This window comes from Zea mays, chromosome 2 (genome assembly GCF_902167145.1).
Source record: "Zea mays cultivar B73 chromosome 2, Zm-B73-REFERENCE-NAM-5.0, whole genome shotgun sequence".
NCBI lineage: Eukaryota > Viridiplantae > Streptophyta > Magnoliopsida > Poales > Poaceae > Zea > Zea mays.
The window spans coordinates 226,848,779-226,871,387 of NC_050097.1; the positions used below are offsets into that span (position 1 = coordinate 226,848,779).

At 43.3% G+C, this 22,609-nt stretch overlaps 1 protein-coding gene across 2 annotated transcripts; it reads right to left on the minus strand.

The window, feature by feature from the left end:
* Positions 1 to 479: 479 nt before the first annotated feature.
* Positions 480 to 7,795, minus strand: LOC100279727 (uncharacterized). Of its 2 annotated transcripts, XM_008669591.4 has the most exons (13): positions 7,475 to 7,795; positions 6,623 to 6,694; positions 6,035 to 6,251; positions 3,661 to 3,744; positions 3,401 to 3,469; positions 3,241 to 3,324; positions 3,009 to 3,161; positions 2,369 to 2,458; positions 2,001 to 2,105; positions 1,789 to 1,911; positions 1,566 to 1,718; positions 1,087 to 1,152; positions 480 to 940 (listed from the first exon to the last, which is right to left on the minus strand). In XM_008669591.4, the coding sequence occupies exons 3-13, from the start codon at positions 6,245 to 6,247 to the stop codon at positions 857 to 859; spliced, it is 1,224 nt and encodes a 407-aa protein (XP_008667813.1). In that variant the 5' UTR covers positions 6,248 to 6,251; positions 6,623 to 6,694; positions 7,475 to 7,795; the 3' UTR covers positions 480 to 856.
* Between the last annotated feature and the right edge of the window lie 14,814 nt (positions 7,796 to 22,609).

A 22,609-nucleotide genomic window follows, 5' to 3' on the forward strand; every position in this document is an offset into this window, starting at 1 on the left:
TGAAATAATTCTTTTATTAAAATTTAAATCGTGTATGATGATAAATTGTGAAGAAATTCGATTAATTATGCTATTGAATTGTTGAAAATAATTGTGTCTATCATATCCGACGGATATCAAAAACCTATCCCAAATCGATGGACACGATCATGAATATAAATTTCTACCCGAAGGTATGGACGCGGACAGATATTAGTTGTAACCGTGAATATAGTTATGGGTGGATATTTGCAATATCCGATCCGAATCATCCCTAGTCCTTCGTCGCTTTTTAAGGCCACACGAGGAAGTGGACCAGATATCGCAGGGATAGTTTGAAAACTCAAATCCTCTTTAGGATTGAAGGGAAATTGGGCAGAAGATAAACTAATTTCTCCTCAATCCCTTCTAATCCTTGAGATGATTTGAGTTTCTAAACTAGAGTATTCACTCACCATGGGTCGGTTGTAGACCAGACCAACCAAACACAAACGTGGAAATCTGTTCACGTTGCGAATTGATCACGGACCAAAAATCCCGAACCAAACAGATCATTGGTTGAGCAACATGTGTAGTGAATATATATATATTGCGTTTCCTTCAACTAGGATACTACCAGTGTACGTATACAACATGTGTAGTGAAAAAAATATTGGACCCCTCATCGATCGTTTCTGACTGCAGACATATTGTTGTGTATGATACTTCATCTCTCCCCATGTGCTGCGTGATACTTGCAGAAGCAAGAAACTTAACAGCTATTATTTCTACAGTTCTCACCCTTGGATTTTTGAATGATTCCTCCAGCTCCATTCTCAGAAGTCAAAATGACCGTGGCGACCTGAAATCGCGCAGTGTAATGTCTGGAAATGGAGAATTACAGCGGGAGGGAAAACCCGCGGAGGTACTTGGAGTCAACTCCAGACTCTCGGAGCAGAGCAATCCGGCCTGTCCGTGCAACCTGCAGAAGAATTATTGCAATATAACTCTAGCAACTGATCCACTCCTCCAGACATAAATAATTTGGGCAAATTTGCTCATGGATCATGCATGTAATGGGCTAAATCGACATAAATGTGAATTCGAAGCTCAATAGTCAATACAAACCTCACAGATGCCATACTGCTCTAGCATCTTTTGCAATCTAACCATTCTGTCAATGTCTCCGGTGAGCTGCATATGCCAACAAGGTTATTGCTCACTAAGCATGGCACCAAGGAAACATTATTGATTCTAAAGAAATTGGTACAAGTATGAATGCATATTAATCCAAAACAAACTGGAAAACCATTGGTCGAGCCAAATTTTTTTATATATAAAAATTTTCAATCAGTCTTCTACAACTACAATGGACAGTTGCTAAAAAAAATTCAGTAGCTGACCTTATTTACCTTTTAACATTAATATACTATGTCAGTTAATGGTAGGATCATAACTTAACTAAATGATGGAGTCAAAGATAAACCATATGGTGTTCTACTGTCCCAAGGATCTTATACAAGTAGATTAAATTATCATAATTTTCGAAGGACATTAGAGTGCTACATGAGGTATGTGCAAGTAAACATTCTTTCAATTATAACTACCAGTAGTGTAATTGTGTGGTCTGATATGTCAACTTTCTGTGCCTCAAAAATCTGAGCAATATCTAAGACATCCCTTCGAGCTGTAGCATTTGCCGCGACCTTTATGATCATTAACTCTCTAGCAGCAAATGGTAAGTGGGTAAAATCCTGAACCTGAGAAACCAAAAAAAACTTTCAGCGTGACTTCTATAACAATCATGGAAACTGCAATGTTAATATTTACTTCATAAACATCAATGAGCTTGTACAGTTGATGTACTAGCTTGGCAATGGATTCATCAGTTCCAGGAACAACAGTAGTGATGCGAGAAGTTCCTTCTTTTTCAGCTGGGCCAACAGCAAGACTCTGAATGTGAAGGTTAATGTTTAGCAAGGACTGGATTATGCAGTTACCATAATAAAGGGAGCATAAAATATTAAATTGCTTTGAACAACCTGAATATTGTAGCCCCTTCTGGAGAATACACCTGTTACAAGATTGAGAACTCCAGGGACATCATTCACAAGAATTGATAGAGTATGTGAACAAAACCCTGTTGGCTGAAGCAACAAGAAATTGCTAGTTTAGTTCATAAATAGGTGCATTTAGTTGCAGTAATTGTATTTTAGATTCTTCATTGTGAACCATAACTTGGTTATATATAATCTTAATCTACTCTCGAATTTGGATTCTGGGTACTCATGCAACCATGCCTTCTTTACTTTTCACAACACACTACTTCTAGTGAAATGAGTACAATTAGATGTGGATCATCTCTAGCTAGCACAAAACAGTTCAAAGTCATTAGAACACAAGACCGTACATCGCCATCAGTCATAACACCCCAATGAGCATCCAGAATTTGACTTGTTGATGAGAAGCTTTCATAAGATTCCACTGGATAAACATCACCCTGGGTAGAAGAGAAGCACACATAAAAAAAAACGCATTCAAAATTAAAACTAACAGTGTGAGAATGATAAAAAGTATTTCCAGAAAACATTACACCAGTAAGAAAAAGAATGTGCGAGTATTTTCTTACTTTAGTAATTAATGATACTGCCTAAATACTTAAGAGTCCAAAAAAACAAATTAACTAATGCATTCGTGCTATTTCACTGCAATGTCAGACATGTGCAAATACGAAACTATATAAATGACAACACATGCATGTGCACACAAAAAAGGTTCACAATGGAAGGACTAATGATACTAACTATGAATAGCAGTAAGAATGTTTCCTCAGAAAGATAAATGGAGTTGTACTTACTACTTAGTAAATTCAACGGAATGAGCACCAACTAAAACCAATTCAAGGAGATGAACCAATTATCCACAGGAAGCTAATCAAAAGGAAGCATAAAACTAGGGAAATACCAGTTGAAAAACATTGGAACAGTGATGAGAAGCTAAAGCACACATCATACATAAATCATTGTCATATCGCAATTGTGGTTTCTTACCCCTGAAGATTCTTCCGGATTCTGATTGATTGCCTTCACACCAGTGTTTTGCTGGAAATTTGAAGGTATTGCCACTTCGAGATCCGGATAAGAAGCTGCAGAGAACCTCCAAAATGGAGCAGTTTCTCCCATTTTTTCACGGCGCAAAGCTATCTATAAGACAAATGTTCATTTGGTCTAGTAAAGAACAAGATCACGATATATTTTTCACTATTTTCTGAACAAGAATGACCTTGCCAGTTCTAGCAATTTCTCTGATCCCATATTTGCTCAGAGTCTTCTGTATTGCAACCATCTTTCCAGGATCTCCAGTTACCTTTAACATATCCACAAAGAATCATAAGAAGAAGAACATGAGTAGTCTTCGATTCAAGACACACCAAAGATATTACCTCAATAGTTAGTGTGTAGTCTGAAAGATCAACCACTTCTGCTTTGAAAATGCGAACCAAACCCATTATCTGCATTCACAACTAGAGATGTCAGCCAAAAATAAATTTTAGTAGTGCCAGGTCCACAGACCGGATCTGCAATGTCCCTGTTGTCAATTTTCAATTTCTCTATACAGAAAAATGATCCACAATTATGTTCAGCTTTAGAGTTACAGGGCAAGAAATTGCAGATACATTTTGAAAGGTGTGTATGTTTGTACCTCAGGTAACTTTTCTCGCTCTGCATTTACTTTTATAAGCATAAGTTCTCTTTCAACTTGTGGTTCCATTGATAAATCATCAACCTGTTTATTATCCAAAAGCTGAGTACAAGATACACTACTGAATAGAATAAGGACAAAACAACAAGCAATGAGTTTCATGGTGTATCTGTCAGGGCCTAAGGAGGCCCACGGAGGGGCTGCGGCAGCAGCAGCCATGGGCCCTCCAAGGAGGATTAGATAAGGATAGTTAGAGATAAGATTAGAAGATTAGTTGAGATTATATAGGAAGGTTATCAGTTACTAGTTCTTGAGAGTTTTTAGGAGAATTTTAAGGAGATAAGGATCTCTAGCTAGATAAGGGCAGCCAGCTGGCCTATTTATGTAATTAATGGATGGGAAATAAAGTAGGCAAGAATTAGAAGGGAGAAACCCTCTTGCTCGACCGTGGGCAAAGGCCCCTGGCCGACGTTCCTGTCCATCGATACCCCTCTCCAATCCCTCACCGATCTAGTGACCATAACACCTGGTATTCGGAGCTAATTTTTTTCCCATCGCTCTTTCACCGCGTCTGTTCCTGCGCTGTTCGCCCGCAACACGCAGCCTCCACCACATCTCCGCCGTGTGTCCGCCACATCTACGTCGTCGCTCACCATCACACCTCAACCAGCGCGCGTACAAGCCGACCCGCCAGCGCCGACGCACGATCCCTTGCGAGCAGCCCGGCGACCCAGTCAGCGCCCCCCGCCAGGCCACTTCCACGCCGGAGGCCTCACCGCTCTGGGCCCGCCACCGCCGCCTCCACGCCGGCACCTACATCTTCGTGGGCGGCGATGCCTACCAGTTGCGTTGCACCCTCAGGGCCGTCTTCATCACTAGTTGCATGGCTGACGACGCTAGGGGCAACCATACCAGGACCGGTGTACCAGCCCCTGGCGGCGCCCTCGCTGCTGCTACCATGTCGACGACTGTAGCACCCCCTCCTTCCCCATCTACGACGGCAGCGGTGACCCTCTGGGGTGGTTCAACGGCTGCGAGCAGTTCTTCTAGAGCCAGCGCACTCTGGAGTCCGACAAGGCCTGGCTGTCATCGTATCACCTCACCGACCACGCACATACGTGGTTCTAGCGGCTAGAACGCGACGAGCGTGAGGTCACGTGGCCATAGTTCAAGATCATGTGCCAGCAGCGCTTTGGTTCGCTCGCAGCAGTGGCGACTTCTGCTGCCACGTTTGTCGTGCCCTCATCGTCGACACCACCCCCGTCATCAGGGACAGCCATCCCCGCTACCCTTGACCCCAAGAACTATGTCCAGGAGAGGGTGCTTGCTCCGCGACATACAGCGGCGGCCGTCCACCTGCAGGCACCTGCAGGCTGCAGCACGCGGTTTCCTAGCGCGTCGGCGGGTGAAGCAGATGATGGGGGTGCTCCATTGCGGGGGAGTCGTAGCTGCACCAGCGCGCCCGAGCAACGTGGTGGTTGTTCACCTCCGCGTACAAGGGGCTGCAAGACATGGCGCCCCTCTGCAACGCTCCGTTCGACGCTGGCCTTCATCTGCGATGACCGGGCAACTACCACGACTACTCTCCTTCGTACAAGGGGGTCTACTGGTCTCGCCACCATCTGCTCCAGCCACACCACCGTTTGCGCACTGGTGGCCGCAGGACCATGAGGGGCTGCACTGCACGGGATTCACTTGCTGCAAGCAACACCAACGTTGGCCTCCACGGGCCCGCCTCCAAAGGCTGATGTGCCTTTACCTCCGTGGTTCCAGCTCGTGCCCTCCTCTTCGCTGTGCAACGTTTCCTTGGGACACAGGATGATGCTTGCAGTTGCAGTATATCTAGAATAATTAAAAGATGATTCGAGATGCAAAAGATTCATTTTTCGGTGATAGGTTAGGTCATTACAGGTCGTTTGCTGGATGCTGCGGCTCAAGGACGAGTTGCTTGTCCAGGGGGTGTAGTGTCAGGGCCTAAGGAGACCTACGGAGGGGCTGCAGCAGCAACAACCATGGGCCCTCCAAGGGGGGGTTAGATAAGGATAGTAAGAGATAAGATTAGAAGATTAGTTGAGATTATAGGAAGGTTATCAGTTACTAGTTGTTGAGAGTTTTTAGGAGAGTTTTAAGGAGATAAGGATCTCTAGCTAGATATGGGCGGCCAGCTGGCCTATTTATTTAATCAATGGATGAGAAATAAAGTAGGCAAGAATTAGAAGGGAGAAACCTTCCTCTTGCTCGGCCGTGGGCAGAGGCCCTCGGCCGACCTTCCTGTCCATCGATACCCCTCTCCAATCCCTCACTGATCTAGCGACCATAACAGTATCAGTTATCAATCATTCTATAAGTCAAATGGTACACGAAAATGACTAACCTTTATGACATTAACAAGCTTGTTTAGTTGCTCTACGACCTGGTTTAATATTTTGTCTGTTCCTGACACTACTATTGTAAATAATGCTTTATCCTTGTTCAACCCAACAGCCAATGACTCGATGTTATATCCTCTTCTAGCAAAAACCCCAGCAATTCGATTGATCATCCCACTTTCATCACCAACAAAAACTGATAGCGTGTGACGCTTCATAACCCTACAAATTAAGGAAATTCACCAAGGCACATCAGTGAGAAAGTGCAGTAAATGATGTTAAAAATAAATAATTAGTTGAACATGCTTAATAGCACTTTGCCATAGGAACATAGGATCGAACTATTTACAACATTTACAATATATGCATGCTACTTTGCTGTTTTTCATGGACATGCATTAGTCATGTAAATTAAATCTAACTTTTTCTTGGTCATATTATCTAAAACCTGATTCATTTAGTGTTTGAACTTGCTTTGTGAATCCAAATCATATTGTCGAAGATTATTCCTATCACGAGACTGAAAGTTAAATGTTAAGGCACAAGAGACACGATGGTTTAGACAGGTTCGGACTCTCGATGTGAGATAATACCTTACGTCATGTATGTGGTGGATCTGTTGTATCTTGTTCTTCAGGGAGTTCCTCCATCCCTCCTTTTATATCCTAAGGAGGGATGACGGTTAAATGGAATACACCGAGTCCGTTATCAAGTTGTACAAGTCCAACTCTATGTTTACACGCTTATCCCTTATTCGGCCGAGATTTTTCCCTATCTGATCTTCGGGAAGCCTCTTCTATATGGACCTTCCTCGTAGTCTCATAGCCAAGTCCATGGACCCATTCGATCGGATTTTTCTTTAGTAATCTCGGTCAAGTGCCCATAGTACATATCATTTACACATATACTAGTAGCTAGACCATTAAATTACATTATATGCCATATGGTGCAAAAATGGAAATGTTAGCACATTAACATGTTTATTTTCTTAAACAATACCATACCAAAGGTGCAAGGATTTTTAATTTCCATATTAATATGGTCACAATAATGTGACGATACCTTTACCCCCATTGCATTAATGATTAGCATTAAAACGTGTAGCCAGTTCCAAAAGTACTCTGGAACTATTTTCCTTAACAATTCATGTACTCTATATAATCATGTAAAGCACTACCAAAATACCATTTTTCTTAGGGACTTCAATGCAAGATTTCAACATGACCACCAGGTCAGCATAATCTATCTATCTAACTAACGAATCTCGCCGAGATCCACAGAATTCTGGCTTCTGGCACTGGCAATACGACAAAGCTCCGCTAAATTCCTCACAAACGACATAGTCCCATCCGCGCAGTATTAAGACACATTACAATTGAAAGGGAAAAACGATAGTCCCGCGAACAAGATTCAACAGGAAGTCCAAAGAGATATGGAGATCTTACGAGCGATTCGAGCGGGGTGGCACCGGCGTCACGCCACCGGTCGCCGGAGAAGAGGAGGCGGCGGTGACGGCTACTGAGCGCGCCCTCGGCCCCGCCGTGAAACCCACTGCCGGCGTCAGCGGCCGGCTGTCCACTCGGGACCCAGCCCCACACCTGGAGACGGCGAGGCCGAGTCGGGAGGCGATCGCAGCGTTCATGGTCATTGCTGAACGGATATCGGAGATGCCGAAGGGGGAGTGTGGGGGTTTTGGGAGAGGGGGGAGTCAGCGCGCACACGCAGACGGATGAGGTGGTTGGTTCCAGGCTAGGACCGGCGGCTCCGTGGTAGACGGTACACCACAGACTCGTCGCTTTTTTTATAAGGATTTCCGTATCACTTTGCATTAAAGCCGAGCTATATAAGTGAATATTCACTCTTTATTATGTTTTTAGTTCATAGGTTATTTTGTGTATAGAAATATTGTATAGCTACATATATAATTAAAACAAACTATAATTTAGAACATAGGATAAGTAACATCCAAACATTCTAACTAATATTTTAACTATTAGCTAATTTTAGTAAATTAGCTAATAATTAGTTAGCTATTTGTTATTTAACTAATTGTACTAGTATTTTTTTAGGCTAACTAACTATTAGCTCTAATGCATTCAAACACCCGAATAAAAATACAGCTTATCACGAATTGCATGCTTGCATAGTTTTCCATGGTTTATTGAATTTGCCATCAACCCATCATCACCTATGATTTTTAATATGTTTCTCAAAACTACAACACTATATACTTTACTATTACAATAATATCATAGCTTTAGTCAGATTCAAAAATACCATAGTTTTAAGAACCATTGTTTAAATATAATATTATAAATCATAATATTTAGGTAAAAGCTAGTTATAATTTTCTATATAACAAAGCCGGTCCAAAACGGCACTCCCTAGCCTATCCACGTCATCGTCTAAAATTGCAACTGTCAGATCGCGTATCGACGTACGGTGAAGCATCCTACCCTTCTTTCTGCGACGCCCGCGAAGCTTCCAGATCAGAGAAGGCCCCCCAGAGCTCCCATTAGCTCCCACCACGGACCACGGTGCCAGCAACTCCACCGCCTCCCTCCCCCCCGCGCCGGTGGAGATGGTCGGCGCTCCGTGTTCCCTCCTCCCTAGCAAAGTAGCCATGTCGTTGCCCCCCCCGTTCGGTCTTCTCCGCGACCGTGAATCTTCATGTTGCGCCGTCGTGTCCTTCCTGCTTCCGGCTCCAGCGCTCTGGTGTCTCGTGCTCTCGGCTGCGTGCTGGCACAGCTCTACGCCGCGTCCTGCGGAAGGAGGTAGCGGGGTGGCAGGTCAACCCGCCCTCGGGCTTCAAGCACAGGGTCACCGACAACCTCCAAAGGTGCCCCGCCCATATCGCCGTCCTTTCTATCTCCTTCCTCACCAAGCAGTCCCTGTGGTGCGAGGTCTCTAAATCGGCGAGGCTGACACGGATGTCGCCGGAGCGCTCATCCATGCTGCCCCCTCTTCGAGGATGCGACTTTCCTCCATTGCGACACAGTTGATGAGGCCGATCTTGCTGGTGTGCACTATCTTAGGTTCCTTTCGTCCACCCCGCTCCACCCCAACCTGTGATGTCCGGAAGACGAACGAGCAAGGGGGAAAACATCCTGAGGCTGCATTGCTCCGCCTACAGATGCCACGGACCTCACTGGCTCCTCTAGCGCCTCTCCGGTGAGCCACTTCTGTTCCTGGTGAGTCTACGTGCATCGCCTCATCCCACGACTGGATCCCTTATCGGACTGACGTGATTCATGGATTCGAGCGGCGAGGTCTACGCCGTCCACAACAGTATATCACCGCTCCTCCCCTCTCCTTGTCCTTGCTCTGGCAGCGCAACCATGAACGTCTTCGACATTAATCGTCGGTATCCATTTGCTGAATCGCAGGTATACACATGTTTATATCATGTTCCCTTTGTTTTCCTTCAAAGTTTAAAGTTAATTTAATTAACTAATTTGTACCCTCAGTTTCAAACTTTAGACTTTGGACAATCAGGAATCGATCAGGAATCCAGATCAAACAAGTATAAGTGACAGTCTGAACCTGATTGAACTTGATATTATAATCACACTAATCCTCTCCGTCCTCACCTCTTCTCTCTGCATGTCTGTGAGGTAGTGTCGCACGCATCTCCATCGCCTCAAGCCAGCTCCCCTTACAAAAAGTAGTGAAGTAAGCCTGTCCTCATTCCTTACCTTCTGTAGTCTCATGTAGGTGTGATGTCATCTATGCAATCCTGTTTAAAATCTGTCCAATTGAATGATGTTATCAGGTATAACTAGATGAGGCGAAATATATATATGGAAATATTTTTTCGTCATGCACTGCTTATCCAAAATTCTACAGTTAAGACAGTTATTTATGAACTTCTTGCGAAACCAATGTAAAGATTAATGTCAACTTAAATGCTATGGTGAAGGAAGCATTATTCTTTTCTTTTGTTCTTTGTCATGTGCAATGGCCATATCTTTTCGTATTAATATGCTCATATCTTTTCGCATTAATATACTCTCAGTAGAACAATCTGAAGCTAATGTGAAACTTCAATACTCAATGGAGATTAACCGACTAAAATGCAGAGTTAACTATCATAAATTAAAGTTCCTACCTAATATTGAGAAAATGATTGTTAAGCTTGCAACAATAATGAGGAACAAAAATAGCAATATAAATACATACATGTACATCATTTACTATCCTTTTTGTTGGATGATATTGTGGACAATAGAGCCTATATTTACCTAAGACATTATCCAATGCGGCTGAAGTTGATGCTCTCTAAGTTTATTTCACAATCAAATATTCATATTTTTTTCTTAAATAGCTCTTCACCTGAGATATAAACTGTATGTATATATAACAATACTTTGGAGAAAGTTTGTGTAAATATAACAATCCAACTACAAATATTCAAACAGGGACAACTAGCGCTTGTCATAATTCACCAAGGTAGTGTTTGGTTCACCATGGGTAATGGTATCGCAATTGAAATTAAAAAACGGTGGATTCCAAATCAATGAATGCCATTACATGATTTGCTTGGTTAAATTTTGTAACACTTTTTGATTCCAATACACTGTTTGTTTTGGAAACCAATGTAACGTAATGAAATTAAAAATGTGAGTTTTGTAACACTTTTAAATTTCAATACACGTTTTAATATAAGAAACCATTCAACATCATTCGTGAACATAAAAATTTAGTATTTACCATCATTCAACATCATTCCCTTCAACATTCAACAAACCAACAGCAACACCATTCGTGAACATTCAACAACGTTCAACATCATAAAAATTCAGTTTCATAACCTACGCTCCCTATTTCTTAACCTTCTTTCTATTCTCAAACATTTTCTTCTATATGATAATCCCATGAGCTGCCAGACATAATAGTACGTGACAAGGAGAGAACTCAAGATACCCCTAAATGCCATATTCCTTCGTCGAGTTCTTGAGGATAAATCTAGAGGTCAACAAATGAGTTTCATATAAATCTTGATATCATTGTGCACATCAAATAAATTAAACAGATCATAGAGGTAAAATGAATCAAATAAATTAAACAGATCATAGAGGTAAATTAAACAGATTATATTTTGGAACATGAAGTGAGCTTCCAATCCAAAAGAAAAGACACGTCAAGTAGATATAGATATCAATCTCACTGCTTTCTCCCAGTTTTTCTCAACCGTCGCATGGATCCGTGAACCACCTCCAACAAATCCCCAACAAATCACTGCTCATCCGATCGAGAGCTTCCTGCTCACACCGCAGAGCAGAGTTCAGTAGTTCCCTTCTAGTGGAGCCATGGCAACGAGCCTAGCTAGTGGAGCCTAGCAATGAGTTCAGTAGTTCACGCCGCATAGCAGAGAGCCTAGCTAGTGGAGCTGTGGCAACGAGCAGAGGCCAGTGCCTAGCTCATCGATCAACAAGAGAGCAGAGGCATGAGGTCCGGCCATCACAAGTTCCAGTGGTCACCGGAACGGCGCCGGCTGCTGCTGGATTCAGAGACTTCAGAGAGAACGGAATCTGGGAGATTCAGAGGGAATGACCATCGCAAATTCGAGATTCAGAGGAAGAACGGCGCTGGCTGCTGCTCGATTCAGAGACTTCAGAGAGAACGGAATCTGGGAGATTTAGAGGGAACGACCATCGCAAATTCGAGATTGAGAGAGAACGAACTCTGGGAGATTTGTTACCTGGACGGTGGCGAAGACTTGGCACTGGCTGCCGGCGTCCGAGGATGAGGAAGGACTGGGTGGCGGCGCGGCACTGGCGTCCGAGGAGGAGGAAGGCTCGAGCGGCGCCGATTCAGGAGATCTTTCAGCGGAATCGCACGACTCGGGCGATTGATTCCGGCTAGGGTTGGAGGGTTTGAGTTTTCTATACGGTGGTATCTCATTCCAATGTATGTGATTCCAATAGAGTCTATAACAAACACATGTAACGTTATCAGATACCCGAAGGAATCCCATACCGTTACAATACGTCGAACCAAACACGTCGCAAGCTCTATTTTAGATGATCTTGTTTATTCCAGAGTCAATTAATGCATTTATCTGGTTGTTCTATCTTTTGTATATACATATACAATCTACAGTATATATGAATAGCTTGTCTGGAAAAAATACTGTTGTTGCCACTTATATTACAAATATTTCACTTATAACTATTGTATTTTTACCTGTGACATAGTTCTATGAACAAAATAAAGTCGGGCGTATTCTTGACTCCTCCGGCCCCTTCATCAAGCCTTTCGTAGTCATGGTACTCGAAGTTAAGAGCATCCATTACACGGTTCAATCTTTGCTTTGGCCGGGTGCCGAAGGCAGTAGTCATTAGCTGATCTTTTTTTTCTTATATAGTTTCTAAGATTTTTGTTGCACATGGTTTCTATCAGTTCTAACCATTTAGTGCATGGTTCTTTAAACCTTTTCTGAAATTTGAAACGGTACGACAGACGGACAAGCTCATATTTCTTCCCTTCTTTCTTCTTCGGCATTCCCCAGCCGCTATAAGTTGGGAATGTCCGGTTTGCAAGATATTCTTGTACCAAATCTCTTGTGCTGATATGCTCAGCCACGACCCTAAACTCCACTTCAGCTAGCTGGCAAGGAGAACCCAGCTGCATGTGACACAGGGGTCAAGTCATGCCAAAGTTTAGTCGCAGTGGACTCATCTCCATGCTCATAAGCTTTTCCCTTTTTTCTCGTCTGCCTTAATGTAGAACCATTCACTTGTCCAACTGAAAGGGAAATGTGCCTTTGGGCCATTTCTAAGTATTTTGCTGATTAAGTGTCCAACACAAGTGCCTAAGTGTTAAATTGTGTTAAGGACTCAAGAAGTGCAAATCAAGATCAAAGGTATGTTTCTAGACTTGGTACATTGTTTTTAATACTAATGTATTGTGTCTAAGTGCTAGAAACAGGAAAAGATCAATTTGGAAAAGACTCTGCGCAGTCTAGGTGCACCGGACTATCCGGTGGTGCACCGGACAATGTCCGATGCGCCAGGCTGGCTCTGGCGAACTGGCTGCTCTGGGGTTTCATCGGCGACGTACGTCTATAAATCACCGAACTGTCCGGTGGTGCACCGGACTGTCCGGTGAGCCAACAGTCGGCCGTGTAATCCGCGCGCGACGCGTGGCAGAGCCAACGGTCTGAAGGGGGCACCGGACTGTCCGATGTGCACCGGACAGTGTCCGGTGCGCCAACGGCTCTGAATCTCCAACGGTCGGCTTCGCCAAAGAAGGAAAGAAATCCGCACCGGACAGTGTCCGGTGGTGCACCGGACTGTCCGGTGCACCAGGCGATAGAAGGCAAGAATTGCCTTCCTGGAATGCTCTCAACGGCTCCTAGCTGCCTTGGGGCTATAAAAGGGACCCCTAGGCGCATGGAGGATGACACCAAGCATTCTCTAAGCATTCCTAAGCACCAAGACTCCAATTCCGCGCATTCGATTCTTTGTGATAGCAACTAGAGCTCCATTTGAGTAGAGAACTCTTTGGGTTGTGTTGTGAGCTCGAGTTGTGACTTGTGTGCGTGTTGTGCTCTGATTTTGTGTCTTGTGTGTGTTGCTCATCCTTACTTCCGTGCTTCTTTGTGAACATCAAATTGTAAGGGCGAGAGGCTCCAAGTTGTGGAGATTCCTCGCAAGCGGGATATAGTAAACAAAGCAAAACACCGTGGTATTCAAGTGGGTCTTTGGACCGCTTGAGAGGGGTTGATTGCAACCCTCGTCCGTTGGTACGCCACAACATGGAGTAGACAAGTGTTGGACTTGGCCGAACCACGGGATAAACCACTATGCCTATCTGTGTTGATCTTCTTGTGGTTATCGTGTCTTGCAAGAACTCCTCTCTAGCCACTTGGTTTTATTGTGCTAACTACTAATCAAGTTTTGTGGCATTAAGTATCAAGTTTTTACAGGATCACCTATTCACCCCCCTCTAGGTGCTTTCAATTGGTATCGGAGCCGTTCTCTTCACGTAAGGGACTAATCGCCCGAAGAGATGGATCCTAAGGGCAAGGGGATGGTGGTCAATGATAAGGAGAAGGAGTCCTTCGTCAATGATCCAAAAGATGACAAGCCTACTGACTCGGGCTCGAGCCACAAAAGAAAAGACGGGAAGAAGAAGAAAACAAGGCGCATCAAGGAGATCGTCTACTACGACGACAGCGACGAGTCCTCTTCTTCCCAAAAGGACGACGACAACTACGAGAAAAAGAAAACGATCAATTCAAACTTTTCTTTTGATTATTCTCGTATTCCGTAAAGTACAAATGCTCATTTACTCTCCATTCCACTTGGTAAACCTCCTCACTTTGATGGAGAGGACTACGGATTTTGGAGTCACAAAATGCGTAGTCACTTGTTCTGTCTCCATCCAAGCACATGGGAGATAGTAGAGAGTGGAATGCAATTTGATAGTACTGATAGTTCCATATTTATCAATGAGCAAATTCACAAAAATGCACAAGCTACTACTGTTCTTCTAGCATCATTGTGCAGGGATGAATACCATAAGGTGAGCGGCTTGGATAACGCCAAGCAGATCTGGGACACCCTCAAGATCTCGCATGAGGGGAACGACGTCACCATGCTCACCAAGATGGAGTTGGTGGAGGGCGAACTTGGGAGATTCGCAATGATCAGGGGCGAGGAGCCAACCCAAATGTACAACCGGCTAAAGACCCTCGTCAACAAAATAAGGAGCTATGGAAGCACACGATGGACGGACCACGACGTTGTCCGCCTAATGCTAAGGTCCTTCACTGTCCTTGATCCACATCTTGTAAACAATATTCATGAAAATCCTAGGTATACCAAGATGTCGCCCGAAGAAATACTTGGAAAGTTCGTAAGCGGGCGGATGATGATCAAGGAGGCAAGATACGTTGATGATGCATTGAATGGTCCAATCCACGAGCCTCAAACCGTTGCTCTCAAAGCAACGAGGAGCAAGGAAGTGCTACCTAGCAAGGTGGCACAAGTTGAGGCGGTGGGGCTCAATGAGGAAGAGATGGCCCTCATCATGAAGCGTTTCAAGACGGCGCTAAGGGGTCGCAAGGAGCATCCCAACAAGAACAAGTCAAAGGGGAAGCGCTCATGCTTCAAATGTGGTAAGATTGGTCATTTTATCGCTAATTGTCCCGATAATGGTAGTGATCAGGAACAAGAGAAGAAGAGGGAAAAGAAGAAAGCTTACAAGAAGGCTAAGGGCGAGGCACACCTTGGCAAGGAGTGGGACTCGGATTGTTCGTCGTCCGACTCCGACAACGAAGGACTCACTGCCTCGGCCTTCAACAAATCGTCCCTTTTCCCCAACGAGCATCACACTTGCCTCATGGCAAAAGAGAAGAAGGTAAACACTCGAAAGACTACTTATGCTTCTTCTAGTGATGATGAATCTAGCGATGATGAAATAGATTATTCTAGTTTGTTCAAGGGCTTAGAAAGAACTAAGATTGATAAGATTAATGAATTAATCGATGCCTTGAATGATAAGAATAGATTGTTAGAAAAGCAAGAGGATCTTTTGTATGAAGAACATGATAAATTTGTAAGTGCACAAAATTCTCTTGCTTTAGAAGTTAAAAGAAATGAAATGCTTTCATGTGAATTGTCTACATGCCATGAATCTATTTCTAGCTTAAAGAGTATCAATGATGACTTGAATGCTAAACTAGAAATAGCCAATAAATCAACCTCTTGTGTAAATCATGTTGTAATTTGCAATAGGTGTAAAGACTTTAATGTTGATGCTTGTAGTGAACACCTAGTTTGCATTTCTAAATTAAGTGATGAAGTGGCTAGTCTTAATGCCCAACTTAAGACTAGCAAAAGTGAATTTGATAAACTAAAATTTACAAGGGATGCCTACATGATTGGTAGACACCCCTCAATTAAGGATGGGCTTGGCTTCAAGAGGGAAACCAAGAACTTGACAAGTCATAAGGCTCCCATCTCCGCCAAGGAGAAAGGGAAGGTCCCTATGGCAAATAGTATTCAAAAGAATCATGCTTTCTTATACCATGATAGGAGATATTCTAGGAATGTTCATCATAGAAGTTGCAATGATGTTGTTTCACATGCTTATGATTCAAATACAATGTTTGCTTCAAGTTCATCTATTATGCATGATAGAAGTTTGGCTAGGAAAAATGACATTCATCATGTGCCTAGGAGAAATGCTCATGTACCTAGGAAAACAAGTAATGAACCTTCTACAATTTATCATGCTTTAAATGCTTCCTTTGCTATTTGTAGAAAGGATAAGAAGGTGGTTGCTAGAAAATTAGGGGCAAAATGCAAGGGAGATAAAACTTGCATTTGGGTCCCTAAGGTTATTTGAATTGACCTTGTAGGACCCAACAAGAGTTGGGTACCTAAGACCCAAGCCTAAATTGCCTTGCAGGTTTATGCATCCGGGGGCTCAAGCTGGATTATCGACAGCGGATGCAAAAACCACATGACGGGGGAGAAGAAGATGTTCTCTTCCTACGTCAAGAACAAAGACTCCCAAGATTCAATCATATTCGGTGACGGGAATCAAGGCAAGGTCAAAGGACTAGGGAAGATTGCTATTTCATCCGAGCACTCTATTTCTAATGTGTTTTTAGTTGAGTCGCTTGGATATAACTTGTTGTCTGTGAGTCAGCTTTGTAATATGGGATATAATTGCTTATTCACAAACGTAGATGTGTCTGTCTTTAGAAGGAGTGATGGTTCATTAGCTTTTAAGGGTGTATTAGACGGCAAACTCTACTTAGTTGATTTTGCAAAAGAGGAGGCCGGTCTAGATGCATGCTTAATTGCTAAGACTAGCATGGGCTGGCTGCGACATCGCCGTTTAGCACATGTGGGGATGAAGAACCTTCACAAGCTTCTAAAGGGAGAACACGTGATAGGTCTAACAAATGTTACTTTCGAAAAAGATAGACCTTGTGCAGCTTGTCAAGCAGGTAAACAGGTGGGAAGCTCTCATCATACCAAAAATGTGATGACCACATCAAGACCTTTGTAGTTACTTCATATGGACCTCTTCGGACCCGTCGCCTACCTAAGCTTAGGAGGAAGTAAGTATGGTCTTGTTATAGTTGATGATTTTTCCCGCTTCACTTGGGTATTCTTTTTGCAGGATAAGTCTGAAACCCAAGGGACCCTCAAGCGCTTCCTAAGGAGAGCTCAAAATGAGTTTGAGCTCAAGGTGAAGAAGATAAGAAGCGACAATGGGTCCGAGTTCAAGAACCTTCAAGTGGAGGAGTACCTTGAGGAGGAAGGAATCAAGCACGAGTTCTCCGCTCCCTACACACCACAGCAAAACGGTGTGGTAGAGAGGAAGAACAGGACGCTCATAGACATGGCGAGGACAATGCTTGGAGAATTCAAGACGCCCTAGCGGTTTTGGTCGGAAGCCGTGAACACGGCTTGCCACACCATAAACCGGGTGTACCTTCATCGCCTCCTCAAGAAGACTTCGCATGAGCTTCTAACCGGTAACAAACCCAATGTGTCTTACTTTCGCGTATTTGGGAGCAAATGTTATATTCTAGTGAAGAAAGGTAAAAAATTCTAAGTTTGCTCCCAAAGCTGTAGAAGGGTTTTTGTTAGGTTATGACTCAAATACAAAGGTGTATAGGGTCTTCAACAAATCATCGGGGTTGGTTGAAGTCTCTAGCGACGTTGTATTTGATGAGACTAATGGCTCTCCAAGAGAGCAAGTTGTTGATCTTAATGATGTAGATGAAGAAGACGTTCCTGTTGGGGACTCGTTCTCAAATGCTATGAATTGAGAACAAGGCAACACAGATAATGTTAATTGGCAAAATCCTTCGTCCTTCGAAGCATTATTTCCTTTAGGATATAATGATTTTCGGACGAAGGTTATGAAGAGCATACCTTCATAAATTCAATATATAATGACGAAGAATGAATCATAAGGAACATGAAGGATAACATAGACAATTATATATTATTATCCACTTATTTTTGTACTATTATCATGAAGAAACAGAGATGACACTGAATTACAAATGTACCTTCAGCTTGGAAGGAGATGATAGTACAAGCGTGACGCAAAAGCAAATGCCCAGTCAACGTGAACAGTACAGGGATACTGTTCACCTATTTATAGACACGGAGCCCAACCCATATAAAATTACATTCATGCCCTTTACATTTGGTAGTAGCTTATAGTAATCCACCGAGGTTTAAATAGCCTTTTCATCTTTAAGTCGGTTTCTTTTTCTGCAGTCACGCCGAAGCTTTCCTGCTCACTCCTTCGGCGCTGTATCAACCTTCGTATTCTTCGAGCTTCTCCCCCTGTGGTACCGATTCGAGTCCGAAGATACCTGTTCACACATTATACTCCAGAAACACTGTTAAATCCTGTTTTTGAGGACCTTCGGAAGCCGAAGGCCCCCAACAGTAGCCCCTCGCAATGTTAATTTGTTAAATCAATAAATTCAGATTGCGACATGGACGAAGGCTTTAAGCCGAAGGTCCGAAAAAACACCTTCCCTTTGCTAGAATAGCAATCATTCACTGACAGGTGGGGTCTTTCAATTTCCAACGCACTGGGCGTGTATATATATGACCATACCGCAAGCTCATTTGGCACGCTCTCTTGCCACCTGCTCCCGCTCACTCAATTTTTAGCTTTTCGCGCACCAAGATTTGCTTAGCTTTTAAGTTTTTAAGCTTCGGCACTGAAAACAATTTTTTAGTGTATCCGAAGATGTCTGAAGATAAGAAGGCTGCTCCCGAGATGAAGCTTAGTCTCTCTGAAGAGAAGAACCTGGGGTTTCTTATAGCAATGTCGAAGACCAACACAGAAAAAATTACCAAAGAGATTTTAGAAGGTTTATCTGAAGATACTGATGACAGCGACAGTTATGATGTGGACAGTGGTGGTGAAGACTCCGAAGATCGCCCCTGGCGACCAAGCCATTCAGTTTTTGGCAAGTCAGTTATCAAAGAAAATCATCTTGCCAACATGAGGGGAAGATACTTCCGGGATTTATCCATTGTGAGGGTCGACGAAGGAGAGAAAACTTGCCCGACCCCTGAGGAAAATGAAGTCGTAGTGTTCCGAAGCTTTTTGAAAGCTGGACTACGATTTCCCCTGAGCAACTTTGTCGTAGAGGTGCTGAAAATATTCGAAGTCTACCTTCACCAACTTACCCCCGAAGCAATCATAAGGCTGAATATCTTTGTGTGGGCCGTGAGAAGCCAAGGTCTGGAGCCTGACGCAAAAAGTTTCTGTAATATACACGAATTATCATACGAAACAAAACCTTGGGGTAAGGAACAGTATCACAATAATTTTGGCTGCTACAGTTTCATTTCTCGATCTAGGTCAAGCTGTCCCATGCCAACCTTTCGGAAGAGATGGCCCGGTGACTGGATGACAGAATGGTTTTATGTGAAGAATGACCTGACAGTGCGGAAAGATATCAAAGGTATAATTATGCGCCCTATTTGGCAAAGCTTCGGCCTGCGGAGGCCGAAGGTTGAAATGAATGAAGCTGCCGAAGAATGCCAAAGAGCCTTCGGAGTTATTTGTTCTTTCATTGGAACGAGAGATTTGGTTCAAGAGCACATTGCCTTCAGAGTATGGCCGCTCGCAGAAAAATGGGACATGCCACAAGAGGCTATAAAGGAGGCTGATGAAGGTGGACTTATCAGGCTGAAGTATACTTTCAAATTTGGAGACAAATTCGTAGAGCCAGATGACGACTGGCTAAAAAGTATTGAAAATTTAAGTGATGAACTGCTCGGGGTTTATTCAAAGGCCGAGGATACTGCATTGTCAGCAGCCTTCGGGGGTCAGAAAAAGAAAAGACTGAATCGAGTGTTTGACGCAATTGGGTTCGTTTACCCTGACTATCGTTATCCCATTCGAGGGCAGAAAAGAAAAGGCACAACCTCTGCGAAAGAAGAAGCTGCAGCCGCTCCTAGTGAGTCAGCACCGGAAAGAAAAAGGATAAAAGTCCTCACACATCGGCCACGCTTTATTGAACCAGCTTCGGTGCCTGAGTTCACCGGAGAGACCTCTTCGGCCACCGAAGCTGAAAAACCAACCGAGCCAACCTTGCTGGCAGAAGTCGCAGAAATGGCCGAAGCTCCAACAAGAATAGAATTGGAAGAACCAAAGGTTTTATTACCAGAAACCAAAGATATGGTCGAAGCGCCATTGACAGAAAAAATGGAAAAAGTAAAAAGGATTCACTGAGGGATCAGAAATATTAGGAATTTTAAGTCCTTCAGCAAATGTTGAATCAATAAAAAACCAAAAGGGCCGAGCGGTGACCCCAAGAAGAAAAAGAATGGTCACTGTGCTAGATGTTCTGGAGACAATTGAGTCCTCGAACACAACTCCGAAGAAGACTGCTGAAACATCCGAAGAAAAAGCTAAAGTGTTCGATACTGAAACTCCAAGGCAACAGGCTGAGACCGAAGCTGAGTCTTCAAAGCCCACGAAAGAAGAAAAAATATCAGAGCCAATTCCTGTTGAAGAAATCAGTGCTGTTGCCCCCGAAGCATCCCCCACAGTCCCTGACTATATTGTTCGACATGCTTCGGGAAAAAAGTTATCTGAAAAAGAAAAACAAGAGGCCCAGTTTTACGCCCAAAAACTAAAATATTCAAAAGGGGCGTTGATATTCAACGGCAGCGGAGAAGAAGACTTCTTGTACTGTCTCCCGGACAGCAAGGAGATTTCTGTCTGCCGGGAGATGAGCAAGAGCTTCGGATTCCCAACTCTAGAAGACGGACTCTCGGTGCTGTCGAAAGACGAGTTGGCTGACAGCTTGGCGTACAATAGTTTAAAGGTACAAAATTTGAAACCTTCGTATTTTTTGTTGAGATCAAAATTTTCCGTTTGCTTAAATCTATTGACGCATACACATTTTTCTCTGCAGGGCCTTATACTTAGCAATGCCCTCAGGGCCCAAAAAGATGCCGAAGACGAAGGATGCGCTATAGCCCTGAGCAACCTTTGTTCCGAAGTTATTGAACTACGGAACGAAGGTCTCGAAAAAGATAAAATATTGCATTCCTTGATAAATAAAATAAAGGAAGACAAAGCTATTTTTAGAGGTCAAGCCGAAGCCCAGAAGCGTGAAATTGAAGATCTTCGAAAACAACTAGCCAGAGCTAAAGAGGAATGCATTCTTGAAGAAACGAGGCGAGAACTTAGCGATCAATGGGCAAATCATTTAGAAGAAACTGTTAAAGAGCTTCGTTCGTCCAAGAAAAAGTGCTATGACAAATCTATGGAGTGTGTTAAGAAAATAAAAGCTAGCTTCGCCAGCGTTGGCGCGTTCTCGAGCGAAGAAAACTTTAAAAGAGGCGACCCCGAAGGTCCCATCGAATGGATTAATCACGAGGCAGAGGCCTTTGAAGAAATTTTAAATAGCCGCGGAGACATCTGCACTTTTTCAGGTGCCAGAGGGATTGCCACCATTTTAGAGGGAAGAGGCTGCGAGCATATAAAGATTTTATCGCAATCCGAAGCCACCTTGTCCGTTGAAGATGTAAAAGACCCTTCAGCCGAAGCCAGCATGGTTGGAGGAAAATTTTTCACCGACATTTGGGACAATGGTGGTAGAGAAATGGCCCGAGAAATCATCCAGAAAAGCGAAAAAGGGATCCACGAAGCTAGAAAAGTAGCAGAGGCTGCTGAGAAAAGCGCAGAGCCCGAAGGGCAAATAGGTATTAACTAATGGTTTTTATTGTGTTGTAACTTTTGATTTGAAACTTCGCTCGCAATCTGTAATAGCAATGTAGTCGTATCCTGTCCTCCCTCAGATCCTACTGAAGCGCCTCCGGGCCCTCAGCCTGAAGATGACGATGAAATTAAAAAGATGGCTGAAGCTATCATGGATCAAGTTGTCGATCGACTCCTGAACGAAGCTGCAAAAGTAGTACTTAGGGAAGACTAGGTGTTATTGTAAAATCATTTGAAATGTAATATGTGAAATTTCTTGTAACCATGAATGTAATATACTTGTTTTTTATGGTTCAATTCTTTACGATGCATGAAATTTTAAGCACGTACCGTTTTGAGTCTTCGACGAAAAAACACCTTCCCTTCTTTTCATGCTTCGTGAAGAAGAATTGTCATCTATGACAACAATATTCAATGTGTTCTGATGAAAAAATATCCAGGCTTCGTGAAAATATTTTCCGAAGCTATACTCTGAAGATCAATATTGTTTTTCCTTGTGACTTAGCACGATTTGCCCTTTTTCAAAGCATTTTCCCGAAGGTCGATATTATGCCCCCTTCTTGTGCCATATGCAGCATGATGTATGATGCTTATGTTATACAAAATGATGTGATGATGTTATGCTATGTGAGATGGTATTTATTCCGAAGATGCACGCACATCCGTGCAATAAAATACATAATCTTTTTTGAATCAGCGTTGATTTTTCGCTGTAAGCCTCCCTTAGGAGCTTCTTCGCCTTTTACTTCAGCGGAATCAGCGTTGACTTTTCGCTGTAAGCTCTGCATTCCCTTAGGAACGACTTTGGAGCTTCTTCGCCTTTTACTTTCGGCGGAATCAGCGTT

Bases quoted from the DNA above. Each gene is read 5' to 3' on its own strand.
- LOC100279727 (XM_008669591.4), bottom strand. From the start codon at position 6,247: ATGAAGCGTCACACGCTATCAGTTTTTGTTGGTGATGAAAGTGGGATG. The intron at 3,470-3,660 runs GTACAAACATAC...TTGTGAATGCAG, and splicing joins AGCGAGAAAAGTTACCTGAG to ATAATGGGTTTGGTTCGCAT. The intron at 1,719-1,788 runs GTAAATATTAAC...TTGGTTTCTCAG, and splicing joins AGCTCATTGATGTTTATGAA to GTTCAGGATTTTACCCACTT.